This window comes from Canis aureus, chromosome 4 (genome assembly GCF_053574225.1).
Source record: "Canis aureus isolate CA01 chromosome 4, VMU_Caureus_v.1.0, whole genome shotgun sequence".
Classification (NCBI taxonomy): Eukaryota; Metazoa; Chordata; class Mammalia; order Carnivora; family Canidae; genus Canis; species Canis aureus.
This window is the reverse complement of record NC_135614.1, coordinates 41,197,088-41,224,175: the sequence shown is the minus strand read 5'-3', so window position 1 is coordinate 41,224,175 and position 27,088 is coordinate 41,197,088. Positions and strand designations below refer to the sequence as shown.

Here is a 27,088-nt window from a genome sequence, read left to right as displayed (position 1 = left end):
TTTATTTATGATAGTCACAGAGAGAGAGAGAGAGGCAGAGACATAGGCAGAGGGAGAAGCAGGCTCCATGCACCGGGAGCCCGACGTGGGATTCGATCCTGGGTCTCCAGGATCGCGCCCTGGGCCAAAGGCAGGCGCCAAACCGTTGCACCACCCAGGGTTCCCAATTTCTCATTTTAGTAAGAGCGATTGAGCTTCAGTCTATTCCACTGAATCTCCTATAGGAATCCCAAGGGAGCTCTTTTTCAGTCCAAGAGCCAAGGAGTGATCTTGTGATTGAAAAGGCCTTTGTTTTTATTGCTTTGAAGATCTCTGCTGCCTGAGCAGCAAGGTTGGTGGTAGGGTCTTAAAAATGAGAAAATTACTACACCAAAGAATGACTTGAGATTAAGATGGAGCAGAAATGTTTTTTGACTTTCTGGTCTCCCACTGTCTTTGAAATTTGCTTGATTTTCATAATATTTTCTTGAAAACAAACAAGAAACCTTTCCAATCAGGTATAAAATGAATAACTGGACATGATGGGAAACTCTGTCTCTTTGAGTCTTAGTGATTCTAGTTGAGAAGCATCTGTGAGTCTTTACCTCTCACTGTCTAGATTTTTTCCTTTGTAGCAGACATGCCGGTGACTTCTCTGTTGACAGTGGATCAATACTGTCATCAGTGTATTAATAAAGGTAACACACAGTGTTCCAACATTAAGTGTTTCTGGAAGTCATCATATAGGGAGATGATCTGTGTAGTATAGACTTTATGAAGTTCTTTTTTTTTCTTTTGTTTCTTTGAAACCTGATCATATATCCTATTTAGTGAAATATCTGCTGGAATGTGGGTGAATGAATTGAATTCAAATTCCAAATACTTTATTCCACAAAGGGATGGGATTCTGTAATAAATTTGAAATTCAAAGACAACTTTGAAGTTCAAAAAAAACTTCACTGTTTAGCATTAGTAAGTATATTTTTTTGAAAATGCCTCTTGAAATAAATCACACCCAAACTGGATTTCCTAAGCAAAGTCACATTTTGAAATACGTTCATGGACTTTTAAATTGCCTTTGGTTTATAGCAGTTTTTTTCTCTTTCCAGTTTGTTCTGGTTTAAGGTTAGATTCATGGGGTGTAACTTGTTTGAACACTGAAAAATCAGGATCTCTGCCAGTACAACCAGTTTGTGTTAATAGTTCAGCAGAGGAATGTCTGAATGTTATACATCTGGTTCCCTCTTTGAAGCACAAGGTCACTTTTGTTCCTTAAGCATAGAGTCCTATTAGCTTTACTGTTCTCTTGGTCTTAGGTTAGTTTTTAATGTTGAATTATAATGTAGCTTACCCAGAGTTACAAAACTTATATTTTCAGGCTAAATTAGAAATTTAGTGTAGTATCGTGAAGATACAATTGCTTCTTGGAAAACATGCTTTATCTTTATTTAGCACTTGACTAATTGTAAATCTTACTAGCAGAGTGATACAGAAAAAGAAATATTGACCAAAAGTCAGGAGTCCTTTGTTCTTCTAGTCTAAATAGTATGTGGCCTGATTACATGGTAGTATGGTTTTGTGAGGTTTTAATTGAGATGCTGTGTGTGAGAACTTGTAACAGACAACAAAAAAATGTAAAGTAATACTGTCGTTGATCTGTTAAAATATTTTAATTGAGAGTAGTGTGAGTTGCTTACAAGCACAGTTTGCTTACAAGGCTATTGTAGCATGTATTTTATTGACTCTTATTAGAGTTCATTCACTCAACTTACTTATTTAATTAAAGATTTTATTTATTCATTCATGAGAGACACAGAATGAGAGAGAGGCAGAGACACAGGCAGAGGGAGAAGCAGGCTCCATGCAGGGACTTGATCCTGGGTCTCAAGGATCAGGCCCTGGGCTGAAGGCAGGTGCTAAACCACTGAGCCACCCGGGGCTGCCCTCAACATTTTTATTTAGAGCCTACTTTGTGCCAAACACTGGATAAATAGCAGTGAACAAGTAAGATGGACATATTCCCCTGCCCTCTTTAGTGAAGGGAGACAGAGAGTAAACACAGCCAGAGAAGCCTCAGTCACTTCCCAAAGTGGTTCCCTTATCTACTTGTTCCCATGGGCCCCTATTCTGTGACCCTAAACAAGTACCCATCACCCACCCCTCCAGCCTCCTAATACTGCCCATCGTATAAGGACCTACACAGCTTACAGGAACTTTGCCCGACTTGTCCAAGAAGGGTGTGCAGAGATCCACAGCTAAGCCCAGCCTTTGGTCCTGGCTCTAGAGCCAGTTTGGGTACATGATGTGATCACCTCCCAAGGTTTTCCACTTTGGTTTCCAGCCAAGTAGCCACAAGCTGGATGGCCTTTACTATAGCATATTTTCTGTTTGTTTGTTTTTTTTAACCTTCTGTTTTTTAACTTTTTAAAAGCTGCTATATGCTATTTATAAAATTGAGGGCATAGTACAACACATCTTCATTTGTCCACCTACCTTTCACTCACCTTCAAGAATTAACCAACTCATGGCCAATCCTGTTTCATCTCCACACACTCCAACTCTACCCCAGATTATTTTGAATTTATCTCTAAGTATTTCAGTGCATATATCTAAAAGATGATCTTTCTTTCTCAATGTCTAACTACAATACTGTTATCACACAGAAAGTTAATTCCTTTATATCATCAAATATATTTAAATTCCCCTAGTTGCCTCATTGTTTATTTTACAGTTAGAATGAAGATGCTTATCAAGACCACACATTGCAGCTGGTGGTTGTGCCTCTCTAGTCCCTCTTTATGAGTTTCATTTCCATTTTTCTTTTTTTCTTCTTGCACATTTTAATAGAAAAAAACTGGTTGTCCCATAGTTCTTCAGAGAGAGGTACTTGTTAATTGCATACCCATGGGATTAACACATTCTTCTTTGTTCTATGTTTCTTCTAAGTTGGTCATCATTTAGGGGTTAGATCACATTCAGGTTGAATTTTTTTGGTAAGTCTGTTTCATAAATGGTATTGATGCTTCATTAGGGGTACATAATATCTCAATTATGTTGTGGCATAATTGACAATGTTCTGTATTTGTAATTTATTAGCTAGAATACATAAATATTTATTTTGTCAACAGTTTCAGATAACTGAAAATTGTTCATAAAGGGAAGCTAGGTTCTATGTGTGGTTTTCTCTTTTCTTACCAGTTTTCAAAATAATGAATTGGGTTTCATAGCACCTTCTAAGGGTAAACAATGATTTTTTGTTTTGTGTTGATATCATTGTGATCTGATATATTTAGACATATTTTATGTATTTCAATCCAGTATAATTCATGTCCTTGTTTATTTATTTTTAAAAGATTTTATGAGAGACACAGAGAGAGAGAGAGAGAGAAGGCCAGAGACACAGGCAGAGGGAGAAGCAGGCTCCATGCAGGGAGCCCAATGCGGAACTCGATTCCGGAACTCTGGGATCACGCCCCAGGCCAAAGGGAGGCGCTACACCGCTGAGCCACCCAGAGATCCCCTGTCCTTGTTGATGTTCAGATTGTTCCATCTTTGGTCAGAGGAAGCATATGTTTTGTCTTGTTTTTTTAAAGATTTTATTTATTTGAGAGAGCACAAGTGGGAGGTGGGGGAAGTAGAGGGAGAAGCAGACTCCTTGCTGAGCAAGGAGCCTGATATGAGACTCGATCCCAGGGCCCGGAGATCCTGACCTGAGCTGAAGGCAGATGTTAAACGGACTGAACCACTCAGGTGCCTGGAAGCCTGTGTTTTATTTGGCTTTCTCTTAGTTAGCTGTTAGTGTCTGTCTTCACCTCTAGCTTTGAAGCTCCTTCAGAAAATGTATTTTTATAGATGGAGTGTCTGTCTCTGTCTCTCCACAGATTGGTGGGGTTTTTTTTGTGTCTCCTATCTCATTTGGTGATGTCTGCTAATAAAAGGAAGTGGTGGTGTCAATAATGGAAAACAGTGGGTAACTCAAATTACATTTGTTCCTGAAATATAAAGTCCTTCTGCTTTTAATCCTTTCAGCTTAGAACTCCCATATGATGGGGGCATTTGGGTGGTTCAGTCAGTTGAGCAGCTAACTCTAGTTTTCTTTTTTTTTTTTTTTTAAGATTGTATTTATTTATGTGAGACCCACACACACACACAGAGAGGCAGAGACACACAGGCAGAGGGAGAAGCAGGCTCCATGCAGGGAGCCTGATGTGGGACTTGATCCTGGGTGTCCAGGATCACACCCTGGGCTGAAGGCAGCACTAAACCGCTGAGCCACCCAGGCTGCCCCTAACTCTTGGTTTCAACTCAGGTCATGATCCTCAGGGTCAGGCTTCACTTTTAGCAGGGAGTCTGCTTGAGATTCTCTCCTCTGCCCCTTCCCCCTCAAATAAATAAATCTTAAAAAAATAAAAAAATGAAGGCAACTCCCACAAGGTGTATGAGGGGATAAGAAGGTGGTAAAATCTGCCGTCATGCACCCCAAAGGAGACGTCAGGTTTTCACAAGAGTGAGAGAGAATTGTCTAGAGGCAGCACAGGGGAGCAAAGAAGTTAACCCCATTGCCAAAGCCTGGGCTATCTGGAATTAGAGTAACTTCTGCTTGAGAGAGTCTCAGAGGGAAGCTGAAGGCAATGGGAAGTGTGTGAATAGAAGGAAGTATGTAAGTGAGTGGGGGAATCATTGAGCAAGTTACAGAGAACACCGTAAGAAGGTGAAGGAAAGGGAAGAGTAGAAGTTGGGTCAAGTAGTGAAATGAGCAGAGCAGTCTGGGGATGGAATTGGGTCATAAATAGATGGTCCTGGGAGGTTTTGGGGGGGGGCGGGGATGAGGCAAACAAAGATGACATCTGTTGAACTAAGTTCTTACAGTTTCTGCTGTTGGGTGAGGATTTGGACCTGAAGGTTTTCCACAGTTAGGTTGGCACTTAGAGATGTTTTAGCAGTTAGACATGACTGCTTCCAAAGATCACATGCACTAGAATGGTGGGTTCAAGCTTTGTTTTTTTATTGTTGTTGATTTGTTTTCATGCTATGAATATTCATTTGTTGCTGCGTCATTGGTTGGAAAGATTTTCTTTTCTCCATTAAATTGCTTTGGCATCTTTGTTCAAAATGACTTGACCGTATATGTATGAGTCGGTTTCTGGATAATCTCTTCTGTTTAATCTCTTTATCTAGTCTTATCACAATACCATACTCTCTCAAATATTTAGTTATATATTGAAGTCAAGAAGTCGAAGTCTTCCATGTTTGTCCTTTAAGATTATTTGGCTATTTAAAATAGCCATATACATTTTAGAATCATCTTGTCAGTTTCTACCCCCAAAAAGCCTGTTGATTTTAGTTGGCATTGTGATGAATCTATATCAATTTGGAGAGAACTGACATTTTAACAATACTGAGTCTTCTGATCCTGAACATAGTATATATTTCCATTCATTTAGATTTTTTTTTAATTTATTTCCTTCCTTCTCCTGAATTTGGGTTTCATTTGCTCTTTCTCTAACTTAAAGTGGAGACTTAAATGATTTTAAAACTTTGTTCTCTTTTAGATGTAAGCAGTTAATGCAATAAAATTCACTTTAAGCATTGCTTTAGCCACAGCCTACAAATTTTGATGACACTGTATTTTTCATTTTTAAATATTTGGTGCTTTTCTAGATATCTTATCAGAAGATATACTCTGTAAGATTTCAGTGTTTTGCAATTGGGGCCTGTCTTATGGCCCAGCATAATGGTTTATCATGATGATCGTTTTATGTACACTTCAAAAGATTGTATATATTTTGCAATTGTTTTAAATTGAGGTTGAATTTAAACCTCACACCTGAGTGTGGTGTGTTTTATAAATGTCAGGTCAGGGTAGTTCAAATCTTTTTTGTTGTTGTTTAAGATTTTATTTATTCATGAGAGACACACAGAGAGAGCCAGAGGGAGAAGCAGGCTTCTCCTCACTGGGAGCCCGATATGGGACTTGATCCTTAGACCAGGATCACACCCTGAGCCAAAGGCAAATGCTTAATCGCTGAGCCCAGGTGTCCCTAGTTCAAATCTTTTATATCTTTATTGAGTTTTTTGGTCACTTTTAGTAATTACTGAAAGAAGGTGTTAAAGTCATCAGCTATTGTGGATTTTTCTACTTTTTACGTCTTTTCATTTTTGTTTTATAAGTTTTGAAGCTCTGTTACTAGGAGCGTACATGTTGATGATTGTTTTATCTTTCCAATGAATTGACATTTTATCATTATAAAGTATCCCTATTCATCCTTGGTAATACTCCTTGATTTGATTTTTACTTTGTCTGATATTTAGAATCATACCACCTTTCTTATGTTTGTTATATCTGTCTTTATATTTAGAAAGTGCCTTTTTGCAGAAAGCATATAGTTCAATCTTACTTTTTTTGTCTATTCTGCTTTTGCCTTTTTTTTTTTTTTTTTTTTTTAAGATCTTATTTATTCATGAGAGAGGCAGAGATATAGGGAGAGAAGCAGCAGGCTCCTCACAGGGAGCCTGATGTGGGACTTGATCCCTGGACCCAGGATCACACCAAAGGCAAACACTCAACCACTGAACCACCCAGGCGTCCCTGCTTTTGCCTTTTACTTGGATATTTCATATATCATATAAAATTAATGTAAGTATTGACATAGCTAGATTTGGGTCCACTATTTTGTTAATTGCTTTCTATTTCTCTCATCTGTTTTATTTTTTTGTTGTTGTTGTTCCTCTGTTCTTTTATGCTTTATTTTTTTTAACTTAAATTCAGTTAATTAACAGGGATGCCTGGGTGGCTCAGTGGTTGAGCGTCTGCGTTTGGCTTGGGTTGTGACCCCAGGGTCCTGGGATTGAGTCCTGCATTGGGCTCCCTGAAGGAGCCTGCTTCTTCTTCTGCTTATGTTTCTGCCTCTCTCCATGTATCTCTCATGAATAAATAAATAAATAAAATCTTTAAAAAATGAATTCAATTAATTAAAATATAGTGTATTATTTTTCAGAGGTAGAGTTCAGTGATTCATCAGTCTTACATAACATTCAGGGCTCATTACGTCCTGTGCTCTCTTTATGCTTTATGTTAATGGAATATTTTTAATATTCTGTTTTAATTTTGCTAAGGGCATTTTTGCTCTACTTTCAATATTTTTCTTTTTAGTGTTGCTCTAGAAATTACAATATGCATTGTTAACTTTTCATAGAGTAACTAGTTAATACTGAACCACTTCAAATAAAATACAAGTTTGCAACAATAGAATTCCTTTTACTCTGCATCATTTGTGCTATAGTTATATTTTACATCTGTGTATGTTGCAAGACACCACAGAGTTACAATTTTTACTTTAGAGGATCCTATGTCTTATAAAGAAATTAAGAAAAAAAGTTTTTTATATTTGCCCACATATTTACCCTTTTTTTTTTTTAAGATTTTATTTATTTATTCATGAGAGACACAGAGAGAGAGAGAGAGAAAGGGGCAGAGACACAGGCAGAAGGAGAAGCAGGCTCCACGTAGGGAGCCCGATGTGGCACCTCGATCCTGGGTCTCCAGGATCACGCCCTGGACTGAAGGCCGCACTAAACCGTTGAGCCACCCGGGCTGCCCTACGTATTTACCCTTTCTAGAATTCCTTATTTTTGAAGATTTGAGTTTCTGAAATCCCCTTAGTCTGAGTTTCTATCTGGTACCCCTTTAGTCTGAAGAACTTCCTGTAGTATTTCTTGTGGGACAGGTATGCTGATAACAAATTCACTAATCTTTCATTTACCTGATAATGTCTTTATTTCATGCTCATTTTTTGAAGGATAGTTTTTCTGGATGTAGAATTCTGAGTTGACAGGATTTCTTTTTCTTTTAGCTGACTTTACAGACTTCCATTGTCTTCTGGCCTCCATTGTTTCTGCAGAGAACTCAGCTGTAATTTGAATAATTGTTCCTCCTGACGCATTCTTTTTCCCCTGGATGTTTTCTCCTTATCTTTGGTTTTCAGCAGTTTGACCATGTGTGTAGGTGTAATTTTCTTTGAGTTTATTCTGATTGGAGTTTGCTGAGCTATTTGAATCTGTAAGTTTATACTTTCTATCAAATTAGAGAAAATTTCAACCTATGTGTTTTCTGGGGTTTTTGTTTTTGTTTTTTTTTCCTGCTGTATTCTTTTTCTCCTGAGACTCCAGCTGCACCTATGTTTGACTGATTTTTTTTCCTCAATATTTTTCTCTTATTTCTTCAGATTGGATAGTTTCTGTTGGTCTGTCTTTAGGTTCATTGACTGTTTTTTCTGCTATCTCCAAACTGCTGGTAAGCCCATCCAAAGAGTTTTAGTTCATATATTATACTTTTAGTTCTAGAATTACCATTTGGTTCTTTTTTGTAGTTTTAATTTATGTTTTGACATTCCCGATCTGTTCATTCTTTACAGCCAGTTTTTCTTTTAGGCTTTAAATAGATTTATAATAGCTGCTATAAAGTCATTATCTTTTAATGACAACATCTGTATTATTTTGGATGGTTTGGAATTCTGTTGATTTCTTTGTTCTTGACTGTTGATTATATTTCTTAGTTTTTTGGGGGATGACTATTTTTTACTAAATACTGGATATTGTAGATGACAGACTCTGGATTCTACTTTGTTCCTCTAAGAAAGGGCCAAATTTTGTTGTAACAGTTAAATTATTAATTGATCACCTTAAACTTGGGGAGGGTTGGTTTTATACTTTGTTGGGGCAGATCTATGTCAGTTTTGTGTTTAGATTAGAATGAATTCTCCTTTAGTGTTCCCCTTCTGGTTCTGGTATTTCAATGGAAAATATGAGGTGTTTAGCAAGTCCTTCTAACTTCAGACTCTGAATACTCTTTCTTCTGGTAGTAGGCAGCAGCTGAAATTTCCCCTCTATCCTTTCAGACTTCCTGGTGTTTTCCAGTCCTTGGCATTTTCCTGGAGCATGCACTGTTTAGGGATCAGCCAAGGTGAAGGCAAATTTATACACAGACTTTGGGGCTCCCCTTTGTGGCACCTCCCTTTTTAGATCTCACCTTTTAATTTCCAGCTGCTCTGGCAGCTCTAAACTTCATGTTTTGATACCCAAGCCAATAATGCTGCAGCTTTTTGCTGGAGCTTCAATTATCTTGCCCTACACCTGGACTGAACAGTGTTTTCAGGAGAAATGCTGTATAAAGGTATTGTGGTGGCTTCTTTCCTTTTCTTTCTTCCAGAGACAGAGCATGCATGCGTGCACAAGTGGTGTGCAGGGGAGGGGGAGAAAATCTCAAGCAGACTCCACACCCAGTGCAGAGCCCAACACAGGACTTCATCCCAGGACCCTGAGATCATGACCTGAGTTGAAATCAAGAGTCAGAAGCTTAACAAATTGAGCCACCCAGGCATCCTGGTGTGACTTTTTTCTTTAAGGATTGAATCCTCTCCAGTTTCTACCATTTTTGAACATTCTTTAGTACTATCAAATAGTTATTTTTCACATTTTGTTCAGTTTATAATTACTGTCTATAGAATGAGTATAAGCCACTCTGCTTTACCAGAGCAGAACTTAACCACTTGACTTTATTTTCAGGTTTATAGTTTTCATTTCTGTAGGTCTTCTTTTTGCTGCTTTTACAGTTTTGATTTCCTTCCTTCCATCCCTTTCCCATTATTCCCTGTACGTGTTTCAAATTTATTTCTTGAAACATAGTAGATAGTTTATTTCTAGTCCATATCTGGTCATTCCAGTATCTGAAGTCCTTGCAGTTCTGTATCAACTCTTTGCTCTCCTTGGTCCCCTTACTCAATGGTGCCATATGCATTTAATAATGCATGATTGCCATCTATTCATTTTCTCATAATTTCATGTGTGTGACTTTTTTGAGGCCTACTATGAAAGTGGTCTTTTCTGGAAAAGATTTACATTGCTTCTGCCAAGTGCCAGGGGTCATCACCAGTGTGGAGTCAAATTAAGTAAAATTTTTTGTTATGTGGTTTTTTTTAAAACCATGTAGTATGCTTATAAACTTTCATATAGGCTAATTTTCAGTGGCAGTGTTTTTCTCCTTCCTTCTTGATGTTTATATTTTGAGAAACTATCTCAAATATAAATTGATAGGAAAATCAACTAGATTTTCATATCATTCTTCTCTCAGGAGTTCCGATTTATCCTTTTTTGAGTCATAGCCCTTTGGCACCTCAGCTTTCGGGAGATGGAGCATGAAATTTATATTAGATGCTCTACCTTAAGTTGGCCTTGGGCTTTGTCTACTGTTTCCCATTCCCTGGGAGTGTCTGAAAGTAAAAGTTCATCTGGTTTAGCCTGTACTCTCAAGGTGTAGAAAGCAAACCTATAATCACTTCATTTTCCTCTCTAGGTACTCCCCTTCACTTCAAAGTTTTTTGTCTGAGAACTGCTTACATGTCTATCTTGGATATGTTTAGAATAGTTGGCTATCTTGACTGTTTATATTGGGAGAGAAATGTAGGCCCAGGATATTCTCATTTGCTATATGAAAAAGTAAACTTTTCTTACTTTGACTTTATAATATTTTCCTTTATGATTTGGGAGATAGGGAGTTGTTACAGACTTTGAACTGGAAATCCTGGTATAGAAAGTATGGAGAAAAGAAACTTTATTTATTTATTTTTTTAAAAAAATTTAAATTTATTTATGATAGTCACACACAGAGAGAGAGAGAGAGAGAGGCAGAGACACAGGCAGAGGGAGAAGCAGCCTCCATGCACCAGGAGCCCGACGTGGGACTTGATCCCGGGTCTCCAGGATCATGCCCTGGGCCAAAGGCAGGCGCCAAACCGCTGTGCCACCCAGGGATCCCGAGAAAAGAAACTTTATTTCAGTTTATTTCAAGTGTAGAGCTGACAAAAATAGGGCATATTCCTATGGTAGTGAAAGGGCCCAACTAGAGAGAGGGTTGGGACAACATTAATGGAAATGAGTTTGTGCCTTCTCATCTGGAGCATGGTGCCCTTTTCTAAGCTCCTGTGACTGTGGCAGAATTCAGTTCCTTTGAATTGGTTGTCAGACTGAGGTCCCTTTTCCTTACTGGCTGTTAGTTGGTGACTGCTTTCAGCTCCTGGAGGTCACATTCTTTGCCATGTGGCCCTTGCATCTTCAAAGCCAACAAAAGAGAATATCCCCTCTTTGTGTCAAATCTTTCTCATCCTGTAATAATCTGGGTTCAGTTAGGAGATAGAAACCACACAGTAGGTTGAACAGGGGAAGTTTAACATAATTACTATTAACTACAACACAAGACTGACTATGAGATATAAGGAAACTATGGTACCCTAGGGCTGAGGGAGAGTACCCAAGGAAAGACAAAAGTTGGAAGGCAATCAGACTTTGTTGGAGAAAATGTGGTTCAGCGCATCAGATAGCAGAGAGAAATTCATTGGCTTGGCCAGGCTGGAGTTGGTCCGGAGTTGGTGGGCAAGCAATGGGCTACCCGCTAGAGTACAGGTGGGAGAGTGGGCAGTCTGTGGCAGGATTCCCTGTGCCAGTACAAGTGGGAGGCCTTCAGAGCATGTAGGCCTTGCAAGGGTTCTGGTTTCCTTGTCAGGAGGACTGCAGAAAGGTTTTTTCCAGGCTGAGGTTACCAGATCAAAGTGTGACTGTGTTCCAGGCCTGAGTATGTACAGGCTCCACAGAATATTCTCACACTAACTCCACCAACTTCCAGCCCATGCCCTCAATGTCCCTCCAGCTCCCTCTACTAAAAAAGCTGAACGTCATGTTCACTGTAAAGGAGAGAAAGCAATTCATTTGCTTATTACAGAGAGCACGTATTAAAGAGTGTCTTCAGAGCTGATTGGCAATAAATACATGTGATACATACACTCCAAACGTCTTTTATTAGGGAGAGTCCCATCCCTTTTAAGAGCTCACCTGATTAGGTCAGGTCACTCAGGATAATTTCCCTTAAAGCCAACAGTAGAGCCTAACACAATCTAATCTCGGGAGTGACTATCCCATCATACTCACCATCCTGGGTTTAGACAGGGTGTGTACACCAGGAGATGGGAATCTTGGGGGAACCTCTTAGAATTCTGCCTACCACAGAGTGCTGAGGGCGGAGAGGAGGTGGAAAGGCGAATGACCCAGTGTTACATGAGAAACTCCTTTGTAAAGTAAATAGGTTGTATTTCATTCTGTGGCTGTCTCACAGAGAAGAAATAACTAGTATTTATTGAGCATCTAGTTGTCAGCTACTACACAGAGCACTTTCATGTATTATCTGTTTAATTCGTAACATCTTAAGACCGAGGTTATTATCTTCATTTTACAAAAGGGGAAACTGCCCCTTAGTTTGTAAGGGGTCACTTTCCTGGAGTCACTCCACTAATACTTGGTGTAGCTGGATATGAAATCCAATCTTGCCTAATACTGAATCTGATATTTTTTTACTTCCTCTCTACAGTAATAAAAGCTTTCGTTTTTAAAATTCAGATTATTTAAACTAAAACAAAAACACACAATTTGTCCATCTCTTCCATCACCTACACCCTGCCTCTGGCAACCACCAGTCTGTTCTCTGTTGTCTATGAGCTTGTTTTTTTATGTATAAAACTTATAAGAGAGATCATATAGCATTTATCTTTCCCTGACTCATTTCACTTAGCATAATGAACTCGAGGTCCATTCACAACTGGCAAGCTCTCATTCTTTTTTATGGCTGAATAATATCCCAATATTATTGGAATTAATAATTATTATTAGTATTAAATATTAATAATTATTCCAATATTGTTGGAATATATATACATAAAAATATATATACATAAAATCTCTTTATTCATTCATTCATCCATTGGTGAAGGCCATATTTTGTAGTTCTAATAACATTGCTGCCTTTGAAAGAATTTGTGTCATTTGATTGAGATAAGGGAATATGACAGAGGTCATCTCAGTATAAATAAGCCAAGTTGCTCCCCTACATCTCTGCTTTCTTCAGGAACCCACTGATAGAGATCATTCCTATTGTGGCCCTCACTGGAGGGACAGTGGATAAAAAAAGAAGTCCTAGGTGTACTTACCCTTCCAACAGGAAGCCAAACAGCCACTTGATCTGTGCGTCACCAAGAAGTAACCATTCCTTTGTTCCCTGTTCTCATATAAAAAAAAAAAAAAGCAATATTTGAGAGATCTAGATACAGCCTTTTTTGTGGGGAGGGCGTATTTTGTGCTTGGAGGATTCAAATAACCAAGAGCTGAGCTCATGATAAGTGGGCAGGGAGTGTTTGTAGAATGAAAGCTCCCATGCGTATGTTATTTAAAGCACACTTTGCTGCTAACCTCGCTTGGTGTCTCACAAGCTCATAAGGCCCTCAAGGGTTGGCCCCTTCACCAGTTTCTCTTTGCATCCTCAGAACCTGACATGGAGCATGGCATTCGTAAATGGTTGTGGAATTAATTAGGAGCTCCAGGGCTGCTTGATTTGGTTTGCCCTTAAGGTGCTATGGAAGCAGCCTGATGTAATGGGACTCATCAGGCCCACTGGATGAGTCCAGTGGATTCCTCTTCCAACTTTATCACTGATTCTCTGTAGGGTATTAAGCTTCCTAGCACTTAGTTTCTTCTTCATTAAAGTGAGGAACATGGACTTGATCTCTTGTCCATTCCAACCTTGTAGTTCTCTGAAACATTACCACACCATAGCTGCCTCAGTAGTTTGAATAATTTCAGATGGTTATCAGGCTGGCCTTCAGGTTATGGAGACATGTGGAACAGTTTGGGCAAGTGTAAAGGGTACCCTTAGTTCTCTTCTTGGACACATGAAGTAATAGATTCATTGGAATATGATCTCTTCCTCCACCCACTTCCATCAATTCTGAGTGGATTTTTTTTCTCCTTCAGTTTTCCACTGTGTTTATCAGCTTTAAAGGGAAATTTTAAGTCAGGCAGTAGTCAGAAGGGCAGGCGCAGAGCTCATCTGGTTAGAGGGGGAAATTCCTCCATGAAATCTCAAGTGAACTGATGTGGGCTTTTTCCCAAGGAATTTCTTGAACTGTAGTCTGTTGGTTTCGTTTGGTTTTTTGGTTTGTTTTAAGTGAGATGTTTTACTTGATTTGAAACATTAAGAGTAGTATATAAAATTAAATTTTAGGGAGTTTCTGAATCCTGATCTGAACAAGCAAAGTGGACTTCGTTCTTGACTTAGGATATTTTTTCTTTACCTCAGGTAACAAAGGCTTGTGATGGACTTCATTAACAGTCACCAGACGGATTCTTTATTTCCTTAACTTCCAGAGAGATTAGATTTAGTTAGATGGATGTCTTCTGAAATGTTCATTAAAAAAATATTTCAGAAGATAACTTTTGTAAGGGGGACGTTAGTCTAACCTGATTTCTGGTTCAGGAAATACTACCACCTCATTAGTATTGGGACCCCAGGCAAACCATTTAGCCTCTCTGCCTCGGTCTCCTTAACTGTGTTGTGGGAGAATTAAAAGAACGATTGTATATGAAGTAGAGCATCCGTATTTTTTAAAGCTCCCTAGATGATGATAACGTGCAGCCAGGATTGAGAAGCACTGATACAACGTCATACAAAGTGCTGGGAGATTGTGCTTTTATTTTATGCTCCATACATTTTTAATGAAAAAAGAGCCAGACCAGTTTCGGTACTAGCATATTTTTTTTATCTATCCTTCTAAGCATTGGCCAGTGATTTCAGTCTTTTACGAAAGGATGAACGACTGTTTTTACAGTCAGCCTCTATTGCCTGCTGGGTTTGGGGAAGTCCTGGGTCTGAGTGGAATTTTCCATGACTCTTAGCTCTGCACCATTAATGTTCACTGCAGTCACAGAGCTTTTCAGTGTGGCTGCCTGTGCTATCCTTTCTTTGTTTTGCAGCGACAGATAGATGTGACCTCAACTACAAGTCTTGGTATTTTGTTTGTTGTTTAATACTCTCTCATTCTAAGGACAGATCAGAGCATCTCATCTGAATTAGCTTTTGTATAAAGTGAGTCAGCCTGGGGTATCTGTTTTGGCCTGATTTCCTCAGGTATCATGTTTCCTGTCACAAAACCACCTTCAGTGGGGTGGGGTGGCAGGGCGGGTACATTTGTTTCGGTAGGTAGGTGTGAGCTTCGGGTGCAGTGCTGGCAGATTCTCCAGCAGTCTGGTCTTGTCGTTGGTGATCAGAATTGGCTTTTTTTTTTTTTTAAGATTTTATTTATCAAAAAAAAAAAAAAAGATTTTATTTATCCATTCATAGAGACACAGAGAATGAGAGGCAGAGACACAGAGAGAGAATGAGAGGCAGAGACACAGGCAGAGGGAGAAGCAGGCTTTGTGCAGAGAGCCTGACGCGGGATTCGATCCAGGGTCTCCAGGATCACACCCTGGGCTGCAGGCAGCGCTAAACCGCTGCGCCACCGGGGCTGCCCAGAATTGGCTTTTTGATCCTTTGGAAGAGTTTTAAAAATGACAGCAACTGAAAGGAAAGGGGTAGACCCAAATAGCAGGCTGGTTGAGTTGGGCTAGTTCCCCTCTCACAGGGGAATTTAAAGTGCTAAAATTTTAGGAGGAGTCTCCTGTAGCAATCTCTCTCCTTTTCCTTGGAAAGCAGTAACCTCTATTCCATGCAGAGAGGCTAGCTGCATCAGATTATGTTACTAAAATCCATTCTCCCAGATTAGTCAGTGGAGGCTGGGCTTGTCTACCATATCCTATCCCTGCAAAATGAGAGAGAGATTCTCTAATCACTTTGTATGTATTATAGGAAAGTGAAAAGCAGTGTATATTCTACTTCATTCTGGTCTCTCTCAAATGTTACTTCCTTAGAGAGGCCGTCCCTGGCTACCTCCATCATTCTCTATTCCTTCATCCTACTTTATTTCTTGCCTGACATTATGTTATGTAAGCTTTGTGAAGGTAGTGACATTTCATTTTCTCCTCTGTATCCTTGGGGCTGGAACCTAGTAGGTGCTCATTAAATATTTGTTTAGTAAGTAAAACATGGAATAGTTTGAATACCTAGACATTTGTGTATTATCTTCTTTTTTGTTCTTTGCTTTGGTCTTAAGCTTAGTGATTCTCAGACTTTGCTGGATATATGTATCGCTGTATCAGAAACAAAGCCATTTATTCAGAACTTTGCAAGCTGTAGAAGAAAATTTTAAAAGACAATTTCGACCGTGTGCTTTTTAACTTCTAACCTTGAGGTAGTATGTAACACCACTGTACTTCCTCCACAATTAGCATGGGGATAGTACAGAGGAATGCACTGTTGCTTAGATTCTCAAGTAAGCTAGGGGAATTAAATACCTGTTTGGTTCAGCTCCACTGAGGCCAAAAGATATGTTACATATTTTAGCAGTGATGGTGATTAGAGAAGGGGAACTCACCTGTTACAGCCTAATTGGAAGATGATGGGCTGAAATTTAACCTTGGCTCTGCCATTAAAAATGGGTGTGTCCTGTCAGTTGTGGGCCTTAGCATTTGGAGAAGATAAAGTAACACCCATTCTTCCTGAGCTTGAAAGTTGTGATGATGCTAAATTGAGATTAGGTAAAGATATTCTGAGATAAAGATTCACATGAATGCAGGAAATCTTGGATACTTTGGAATTAAGATAATGAGAGTAAAGACAACTGATGAAGTGTCACTGCTTTGTCACTGTTTTGTCACTACGAATTGAAACGAAAGCAGGGTGTGCTTTGTGAAACATGGGTTATAAGATACGCTCCCATTAGCACCGTGTGTTTTATGAACTTAAGGGTATGGAAGGATTTAAATGTTACTAAAGCACCCATTTTCACCCTGATTGAAAATGGTCCTGTTCCAACATGAGTTCACACTTTGTATTGTTGCTTTTCCTCCCCCATTCATTCTCTTAGTTGGCTGATTGCAATTCTGGCCCAACTCAACCCTCTCTTTGGACCACAGTTGAAAAATGAAACCATCTGGTACCTCAAGTATCATTGGCCTTGAGGAGGAAGACCTGCTCTCCAGCGCTCAGTCATTGAGGTGATTATACCCTCAACCTTTCACATTGGTGTTGTCTGTCAGTCTGGCAGCTAGAGGTTGCCTTGACCTTTCCTTAGAAAACTACAGCCATTTTAACACTTGGCAAGGGCAGGCTGCTGAAAGTAAACATCTGAAGAGCAGAAATAAATTTGGAACTTAGGCCACTCACTTTACCAAAGGATTTATTCATAAGATTCCTTTAAGTTCTGCTGTTACCCAGTCATTTAAATAAAGTTTGCATGCGGTCTTTCAGATACAGGAGCGCCACTGTTTATACTGGATATTGCAGGATTCTTAAAGTTGCCGACAGATTTTAAATTAAGGGCATTTCTGAATGCTTTAGAGAGAGAAAGTCGGGTGCTCTTTGAACACTGGAGTTAAAATTTTAGGTTTTGTTTGGTTCAAGGGATCAGAGAGGTAAGGAGTGTTATAGTGGAAAGATTTATTCACTGGCTGAGAGTCAGAAAACCTGACTTCATTTCTCTTTCTCCGTTATTTTGAAAAATGAAAGTCTGTACTCGAAGCTTGCCTAGATTCTGGTTCTGCCTTTTTGGCAAGGGTATCTCTTAAGTGATACTGTGAACTCATATCAAGAGACACACAGTATATGACTCTTCTGTCTTTCGTGATGCCATGATGACCAGTGGGTTCAGATAACAGCAGCCTGGTCCCTCCAGTTGCAGAGTTCTCTGCCAGCCTTTTATCTGGGGATTTTATCCATTATGATCTTAGCCTGAAGTAAACATTTCAGTAGAAAGTACAAAACGGTGATTTTCCAGTTCCATCGTTACATCTACATTTGATGAGATGAAATGTTTTTATAAAGATGAACTTACCCTCTAGAGTTATTTAGTAACCTTGAAATATAGATCACATAGGAAAAGCACTGTACATATTTAATTTTTTTCTTTTAATCTTCAGGGCAAGATATTAGTGCCTGAGTTACTTCCAGGGTATCCAGAGAAGTTTTCTTTTCTTCTCTCTTGAATTTTAATCAATTACATGTTATTACCCTTTTTATGATCAGATGTTCTTTCTTTGGTTTATGGGAGCCTGTCTAGACTGGCTTCTATGTCCTTTTGATATTATTCTCTGGTAGTTTCCTCACTTACTGGCAACATCAAGATGTCCCAGACCTCTCTGTGTGTTTTTTCTGTCCCAGACTTGGAATCTGCTGTTCCTCAGATTGCTTTTGAAATTTCCCACTGAGAGGATCCCTGGTTCACCAGTCAGTCCTCAAGGCCAACTGGCCATGGTTCCTTTCAGTGGGAAATGGATTTAAAAACCAAGATCTGATTGCTGGGTGCATCCATTTCTGCTGGGGTGTTGTTGCTTCTAAGCCTTTACAGTGGACAGAGCCAGGAAGTATGTTCTTCTAAGAAGAAAAATCATGAGTCCATGTTAGTACTTTTTTTTTTTTTTTTTTAAGATTTTATTTATTCATTCATGAGAGACTCAGAGAGAGAGGCAGAGACACAGGCAGAGGGAGAAACAGGCTCCCGGTAAGGAGCCCAGTGCGGGACTCTATCCCCAGATCCGGGATCATGCCCTGAGCCGAAGGCAGACACTCAACCACTGAGCCACCCCAGTGTCCCCATGTTAGTACTTTTAATTCAAATTTAACATTACATGGTTTTTAACTTTTCATTTTATACCTGAATATCATTCACATATGCTGAAAATCTTGACTCCTATAGACAATAATTTAATTAACTTATTTTCATTATCCTGCAATACATAGAGTTTCAAAATAACACCAGTATAACTACTCAGTTTATTGCATGTAGTTTAGGATTTCTTTGCTGCTTTATTTGTCCTTAGAACAAAAGAAAAAAATCGTTTTCTGAGATCACTTGAAATAATTATTTTCTCTCATCATTATCAGTTTGATATATAATTAGATTATTTTATTATGTGTTCAAGTCATAGTGATTTTTATTTACCACTGTTTTTTGAATATGTAAAACATATTTCCAAAGTCAAAATGATAAACAAGATACATTCAGAGAAGTCTATTCTTCCTGTGTTTATTTTGCCAAGATAAGCAAATACATACAAATCTATATAAGTATGTATATATACATATGTGTATATATTCCCCACCTATAGCTATTACAGAAGAGATATCATATTATTTATACTATTCCATACCTTGATTTTTTTTTTCTCTGAACAGTATATCCTAGAGATTGCTTCTTCCTCCATTCTTTTTATAGCCATTGATGCACTTTTGGGTTGTTTCTAGTCTTTTGCTATTATTGATAAAGGCACAATATCATCCTATATATGAGACATTTTATATTTTTGCTGGTGACCTTTGGGTTAGATTCCATGAAAATTGGATTTGGTTTAAAGGTATATATGCTTTTTCTAGCTGTTACTATATTCCCTCTATAGGGATTATGTATACTATTTTTACATTTCCACCAACAATATATGAGAGTGCCTGTTTCCTCACAGCCTCGATTTTTTGCCAGTCTGATAGGTAAGTAGTCAGATTTTTTTTTTCCTTAGAATTCTGTCTTTGCCCAAAGTGGGATAAAATATATATGTGTGTATTATGTGATTTCTAAGACTTTTTTTTTTTTACCTTTTTTTTTTCATCAAGTTCTCCTGTTACCCTTCCATATAACTACAGTGGGTATTAGGTCAGGATGTTGACTGGGGTTTCAAGCAGAGACCTTCAGGCCTCAGTTGGATCTCCTTCCAGCATTGCCTTTCACTTAACTTCTCTGAGCCTCATCTCCTTCTCCTGTAATAAAAGAGAATTGGGCCCTTTGGGTCCAAAGAATAAAGAGTGTGTGGATCTGAAGGTTTCATTTGCCCATTTTCAATCTCATGTTAACCTAATTGACAAAAAGAAAAAAACAACACACACACACACACACACACACACACAAACCTAATTGACAAATTCCTTATGTTGGCCCTCTGGTCCACGGCACAAACCAGGGCTGCTTGAAACCCTTACAGTAAAGGTGGTTCCTTTACAAACAAATGCCAAGAAGCAGGAGGGCATAACCAAAAGACCCTAATTATAAATGTCTTGTCACATTTATCCTGTGTTTGAGGTAGTGATTATGGTAGTACCATAACTATAGGACTTCAGTTATCACATGAAGAGATCTAATCTCTGCCTAACATGGGAGCAAACAGAACCCCTGTGACAAGACTTTTCTTTGTGATAAATCAAAAGATGGAGCTAAATTCCCTTTTGACCTTTGTGCTTTTACACAACCATGCGATGATAAAGGAGTATAGAAACTAGATTTAGGCCTGTCTTCATCTGGTAAGGAAAAGCTTTTGATTTTATACATGATTAGAGGCCAGATTTGGAAAGTAGGAGGTGTAAGCCAGACATGGTATTCAGCAGAGGAAAATCAGGAGTAGTCATGAAAGCTTTAAAATAATTTTATATAGGTGGGATTGACTTGATTTCAACAGCACAGTTAAACACCTAGCTGATCTTTTGCTACTTTAATCATTTAATTGCCACAATGCTTTCATATGTTGATGATAGACTGGGTTACAGCACATTATGTTTATTGGCTGGAAATCTTGCTGGTACTTCTAAGAACAGAGCTCACTCCACGTCTGCTCCCTGCCAGCCTTTTCTGCCTCTCCTGGATTCCTAAGATGCTTCCGGAACTGTCTCATCAAGATTGCTGCTTTGGTCATGGCCCATTTTCCTCCAGCCTTGGGGGTGTGATGCTAATGTGGAATCTCCTTGGAGTAGATTTGGCTTCAGCCCCGGCATCCTATAAGTTAGTCGGTTTACCACACCCCTGTAATATTTTAGACAAATTTATATGTCTTACTGCAGTCCTAAAGGGCAGACATTGTTTTTTATTACAGAGTCTGGACAGGAAAGGAATAAAGTGTAATTAGGCCTCTGCCTCAGGGGAGCTGTTTTTCTACGCATTCCAAAAATATTTGAGTGCTCATGAGGTACATGGTACTGAGTGGGGATTTCAAGGAAGGCCATGGGCTCTGAAGAGGTTTGTGATTGTTGAGAGATTGAAATTAAGTCATAGTTGTGAAAAGTTAAACAATGCAAGGTGTTTTGTGGTTTAAAAGTGTATCTTTTACTCTGCTCTCTGACCGGATATGCTGCTGCCACTTGAAACTGTCAAGTCTCCGTTTCAATTCCTGATGTTAGAGATTTCGCTGTCACTTAGAGTCAGAACCTATTCTATCACCTTTCTCCTCTGCCTCAGATCCAGTTTATCCTGCTAATGGCTCTTATGTGTGCCCTTCCTCCCCCTTCCTCCTTTGGGCACCCTAATTTCTGACCCAGATCATTGCAGCTCTGAGTTTTTACAGTGGCTCTTCATCAGGTCCCCCTGCTTGACAGTCACTATATCTACAAAACACCACCCTGTTTGTCTCCCTGATGCAGCACTTCCTGAGAGTGCTGCTTGTCCCAGAAGCTTTTAGTAGTTCTCCATAGGGTTTTCTGTTTTGTTTTGTTTTGTTAAATTTTACTTACTTATTCATTAGAGAGAGAGAGAGGCAGAGACAAAGGCAGAGGGAGAAGTAGGCTCCATGCAGGGATCCCAACGTGGGACTCGATCCCGGGTCTCCAGGATCACACCCCGGGCTGCAAGTGGTGCTAAACTGCTGCACCACTGGGGCTGCCCTGTGTTTTTTTTTTTTTTTTTAAACTTGAAGGCCTTGAGTTCAGTGGGTACATGCCCCTTGGAATGCCGTGTAACTTGTGGCCACCAGAGTCCCATGAGCCACCAAAGATAATAATGACTAACCTGCCGGTGATGTCCAGCTCCCTAAGTTGGCAGTCAAGGCCTTCCCAGTTGCCTTCGGATCACTTTTTGCGGCCATTCTTCCACTGCTTTCCTCCACGACCTATTGGTTCCAGCTCTGCCATTTCCATGTTCTGGACAAAATGGACTTTGCTTAGCCCTTCCTGTCTCTCATTGCCCTATGACATTCATTAATTTAGGAGGCATGTTAGCAAACACACTATTCTGCAGAGTTCTCTCTACTCTCTTGCCTCCATTCTCCCATTCTTTCAACTCTCTTGGATATTTTCTCTTTGAGTGTCTGGCTTGCAAATCCTTGTACTTTCTTTCTGGCTACTTGGTATCAAAATGATTTCATCTGTCCCTTTATGTAGTTAGCTCTCCAGTTTTTGCCATTCATATTCTGCATTGTCTTGACTTACTAAATACACATACCTTCTGCTTGCTTAAATATCTCTTGTAGTTAATCTACAATAAACATGTATCTTACACATAATCGTAAAGGAGGAATTGTTTTGTGAATTTATGTAAAATGAAAAAATATAGATAAAAATGAAATGTATTCTTTGATTAAAAAAATATATTCACTTACCCTCCCCTGAACAGATTTGCTGGTTCTGCCCTTAATATTTTTATGTTGTCTTTATTCTCAGTTTTATATGAAAGTAGCCTTAGTGATTTCCTTATTTTACAAAAAATGAGAACATGGACCCTTTGGTTGAGTTCCTCTCCACCCACCCCCAATGGCTATTTCATGTCAGAGAGATGATTAGAATATGTGCTGCTTCAGTTCACTCCGGAATCAAACCACAAGTCCATGCCATTTAACATAATTCTCACTCACGTTTATCTCAAACTAGTATCATTGAGCTTACGTGAAAATTATTTCATTTCTGTGTGGTTTTCCAAAGGTGAAGACTTATTTTCCCTTTTGTTATTCACATGTCCAAAAAGGTCTAAACAACAAGGAGGTCTAGCCTGTGTGCTTTGTAAAAAATTAACACAGGGACGCCTAAGTGGCTCAGTGGTTGAGCGCCTGCCTGCCTTTGGCTCAGGGCGTGATCCTGGAGTCCTGGGATCGAGTCCCATATCGGGCTCCCTGCATGGAGCCTGCTTCTCCCTCTGCCTGTGTCTCTGCCTCTCTCTCTCTCTCTCTCTGTGTTTTTCATAAATAAATTTAAAAAAAATTAACACAAAAAACATCTGTATTAACTGCTTTAATATTCTCAAGTTAAATTTATCATCTGCCTGGAACTTGGGTCTGTATAGATGGGACTGTTCTGCTGGCATAAGGAGGAGAAGAGGAAATGATCATTAGATTAAAGGTTTTATGAGGCCGTGAGGCCACAAGAAACCAGTAGCTCTGGTAATTGCCCCTCCCTGGCCCGATGTGGTTATTTTCCTAGTACATTGTAAAAACAGTCCTCTGATTATATCTTGAATTGAATATATTTTGTTTGCAGCGTCCTGCTTTAGTGGGTCCAGCAGTCTAGTCCTTTCCATATTGAGGATGGTTGTACTGTCCCAGCTGTCCCCAGAAAGACCAGCAGCCTTGTATTTACTTCTGGGTGTCATGAACCCCAAGGCCTTGGGAAGCCTATCATTTTACCACATTTCTTCCTTTCCATTTTTTTCTTTTATTTTGAACTTCTGTGGATTCTCCTGGTTGTGCTCACTGATTTGGAAAACCTTAAGGGCCCATTCAATCTCCTACATGCTATATGACCTTCAGTCTTGTCAGACATGCCTGCCTGTAACCTTGTCTTTTCCTAGTTTAATTAGCCCCTTGCTCACCTGCACCTAACCGTCAACATTTTGGCAAAATGTGTGTTGTAACCAGCTTGCCTGCCTGCCTGCCTGCCTTCCTTCCTTCCTTCCTTCCTTCCTTCCTTCTTCCCTCCCTCCCTCCCTTGCCCCCCTCCTTCCCTCCTTCCTGTCTGTCTGTCTATGATTTTATTTATTCATTCATGAGAGACAGAGGGAGACATAGGGAGAAGCAGGCTCCCCATAACCAGCTTTTCTTTTCTGCCAACTCAGGCTTTGTGTGGAAATTGCCTTGGAAAGCCACTATTTATTTAATTTTTATATTCTCTTTATTGGTTTTTAATTTTGGAAGCTGCATATGTGGCTTTGTTTATAAAGTCCTTTAAAACAGGCTTTTATATAAAGGAGTTTATGTGACCACTGCTCTTAGTTTGATGTGTGAAAATTCCAATCTTCAGTGTTTGTTAGCTGGAAGAGGGGAGGGGCAAATACAGATTCTTAAAGTGTGAACGCATTAGGTTCCAATAGGATCAGCTTGAGTCAACTTCCTGCGTTCCATGACACAAACTGTTCCTTGTGACCCTCATTTCAGCAATGTCCTTGGTAATCAGACCTCTTGTCGCAGCCCTGTAAAGCCTGCCCACTTGAGCCCACTTTTCTTTCAAGTATTTATTGAGCACCTATATATTTTAAATTATTAGCCTGATTGACTTTTCTTGATGTTATGAACCTTTTGCCCTTTCTTAAGGATAGCGTAAGGATCAGTTACCCAAACGGCTTTGTTTTGCAGGTCACGAAGAGAATTCCTCTAGATGCAAAATCAACTCCAAACCCAGACCGCCTTCTTTGACTTGCCTATTTTGGCCATCAGCTGCCTTAAACATTCACACCATATTTGAATATCTTATTCTACAATGCAGTATTTTTTCCTGTTGCCTTTTTTTACATTTTGATGAATTATGTGCCTACTTAACTTAAACTGTGCTGACTCCATAAAATGTTTATGCACTCTTCTGAGATAGAGGGTGCTATTCTTCTGAGAAATACATTGCTCTCTCCTTGGAACCTGTGAATTTGAAGATGACTCCTGCCTGGTCACAACATGAGAATCAGCAAAGTGTTTAAAAACTGTCACAAGACAAGGCAGTCAGTAGGAGAGCATGTTCAGAGGGAATATCTGTCCCAACAGAATTACACCAAAGTATATTTTCAGGATGACTTTCTTATTTCTGCCATCTACTGGAATAAATTATTTTTCAGCTTTCTGTGGAAATCTGGTTTCTGTGTTTATTCATTTTTGTAAGTTTTTCTGTCTCTAGATAATGCGTTTTAAAAAAAATGATTTTGTAGTTCAAACTGAGGTTGGAAATACAAACCTGGTCATGTAGTTTGACATACCCCCCAAAGAGACTGGTGAGTACTTTTCTTAATCATTAGTAATCATTGGAGTACTTACTGTAGCCAAGGCCTGGAGGAATCAAAGGTAATTGAGGTCCCTGCAAATTCCAGAGCTGATAACACAATTTGGAGAGGTAAGGTCGATCTACATAGAACTGTAATACAAGGCTGTGTTTGGCCATTGCCCATAAAAAAGTGGTTATGATGGTGAGCCACTAGAGGTTCTGTACCCACCACAGGCACAAGGTACAATTGGCAATTCCTTGTACCAGCACACCCTCAGAAATAGGACTGGAGAAATTAGGATGGATTGAAAAGCTTAGGATGGGACAGTAATTCTGTTTTGGTAGCAGGCCTCTGAATAATTCACTAATTTGGGGACTTTATTAGTTTTAAGAAATTAAAATTTTAAATGGATCTAAATTTTCACCAGTGCATGGCTTTTTGACAGCCAGCCAAGCCAAGAATGGATTTCCTGTTTTGCAGTTTGTGCTTCTGTATTCCTCCCAAACTGTCTGAACTCGTTGCTTTGCTGTTCTTACAACAAAAGAGTTTCAAGTTGAAATGACTGTCCTGCTTTCATTTCTTCCATTTTTTTCTTTTATTTTGAACTTCAGATTTTTTTTGAGGGGCAACTCCATACTTTACATTTTTAGCAAACGGCTTCTTTTTTTTTTTTAATAGCTAATTTCATGGAATCGTTAAAACACTGAAGATCTGACGCTGGAGGGACCATAGTGGCAAACACTAGCTACCTCCATGGCTTTATAGATAAGGCATCTGAGCCCAGATGGGGACATTGCTTGCCTAGTTTAATTCAGCTGGTCAGAGACAGACCAGGGAGTAGGATCCACATTTTGTAATTTTCCCCCTAGAGCCCTTCTCACTTGCTACCCTGCCTTTCCCAGAGTTGGAGCCAGTTTTGGGTTTCAGGTAGAAAGGAAGAATTCCCCCAGCAGAGCAATTCACTTGACCTTAATATTTGTCCTCACAAAAAAAAAAAAAAAAAAATTTTGTCCTCACAGAATGCAATACTGGTGGCTCCTGTGGGTACATAAGAGGATGCTACAGTGTCTAAGGCCTAACTGTGGGGGAAGTTCTGACTATTGCAGCTGTCTACCCAGCTTCCTCAAGTCAGGTCCTGCATCCCATTATCACTGGGGGTCAGCTGAAAACCTTCCCAACTGCCACTCTGCACTGCTTTCTTGCAAAGCACCCAGAGCTTTGAAGCTGAGCCTTGTGATGTCCCTAAGTAGTGACATTTCCTTTGAGTGTTGCTTTCACCTGTCTGGAGTTCAGCATATGGCATTAGCTGATAGGGAGCCTACATAGTTTCAGCATCACTGCCCTTAGCTGTGCATACTTGCCCCAATGATGGAGGACAGCATTCATGATCATTGTTTGGCACAGTTCCAATTTAATGGCATAGTTGAAAGCAGAGGTCCTGACCCTGGTTGATCCAAGTCCCTGAGTTCTGCCTTACTGTCACTTCCTACTCATCCATTTTTGTATTTCCCAGTTGCTCTCAATTAGACATTTTGGGAAGTCCACTGGATTATATCGCTTTTTGCATTTGAACTTGCCATTTGGTGGGACACAGGAAGATTAGTGTGTTGGCTGCATTAATAATAGAAGCACAAGGATGCAATCATGGAAGGAGCTGATTTTGTACCAGGGAGGTTTTAGTCGTCCCCCTCAGAAGGGAACGTCCTGCTCAGTAAGCCTTCTAGGGAAGTATAAGGCCCTAATTGCAGCTTAGGCCTGAACCTAAAGGGTTCTCTTCAAACCTAGTGAGACCTACTGCTAATGAGGCCCTAATGGCCTCAGAGTAAAGCCTATGAAGAAGAAAGCTCATTTCCTAGCCAAGTTGGAGATCAAAGACTTCCCAGAAAGATTGATCACAACCCCCTAAAGGCCAGGTACCATGACTGTCACCACCTAACTTTATGGCTATTGTTGAAATGAGGGAATGAGGAAATCAACTCATTTTTTGTGAGGGGGACTTGCTAAGTTCCCTTTGTCCAGGAAGTCACTTAATCCTTGAACCTATTTCCTCATTTATGACATTTTTGAGAAAATTAAATACAACCAGTTTATACACTCAGATACGTGCTTTCTCCTCACCTCATTCCTAGTAATTGACCTGTTTTGTTACAACATGGCCCATCATCTGAGATGGATGGATGGCTGCAAATCACATTTTGTTTGATAGTTCT

At 39.5% G+C, this 27,088-nt stretch overlaps 1 protein-coding gene across 1 annotated transcript in view; it reads left to right on the top strand.

Moving 5' to 3' along the window:
• ATP6V0E1 (ATPase H+ transporting V0 subunit e1) overlaps nt 1–24,747 on the top strand; it is a 31,878-nt gene extending 7,131 nt beyond the window's left edge. The window contains exons 3-4 of the mRNA XM_077895518.1: nt 16,821–16,950; nt 24,265–24,747. Of these exons, the coding sequence (XP_077751644.1) occupies nt 16,821–16,914 (94 nt within the window). The 3' untranslated portion in view covers nt 16,915–16,950; nt 24,265–24,747. The remainder of the gene's footprint in view (nt 1–16,820; nt 16,951–24,264) is intronic.
• The last annotated feature ends 2,341 nt before the right edge of the window (nt 24,748–27,088 follow it).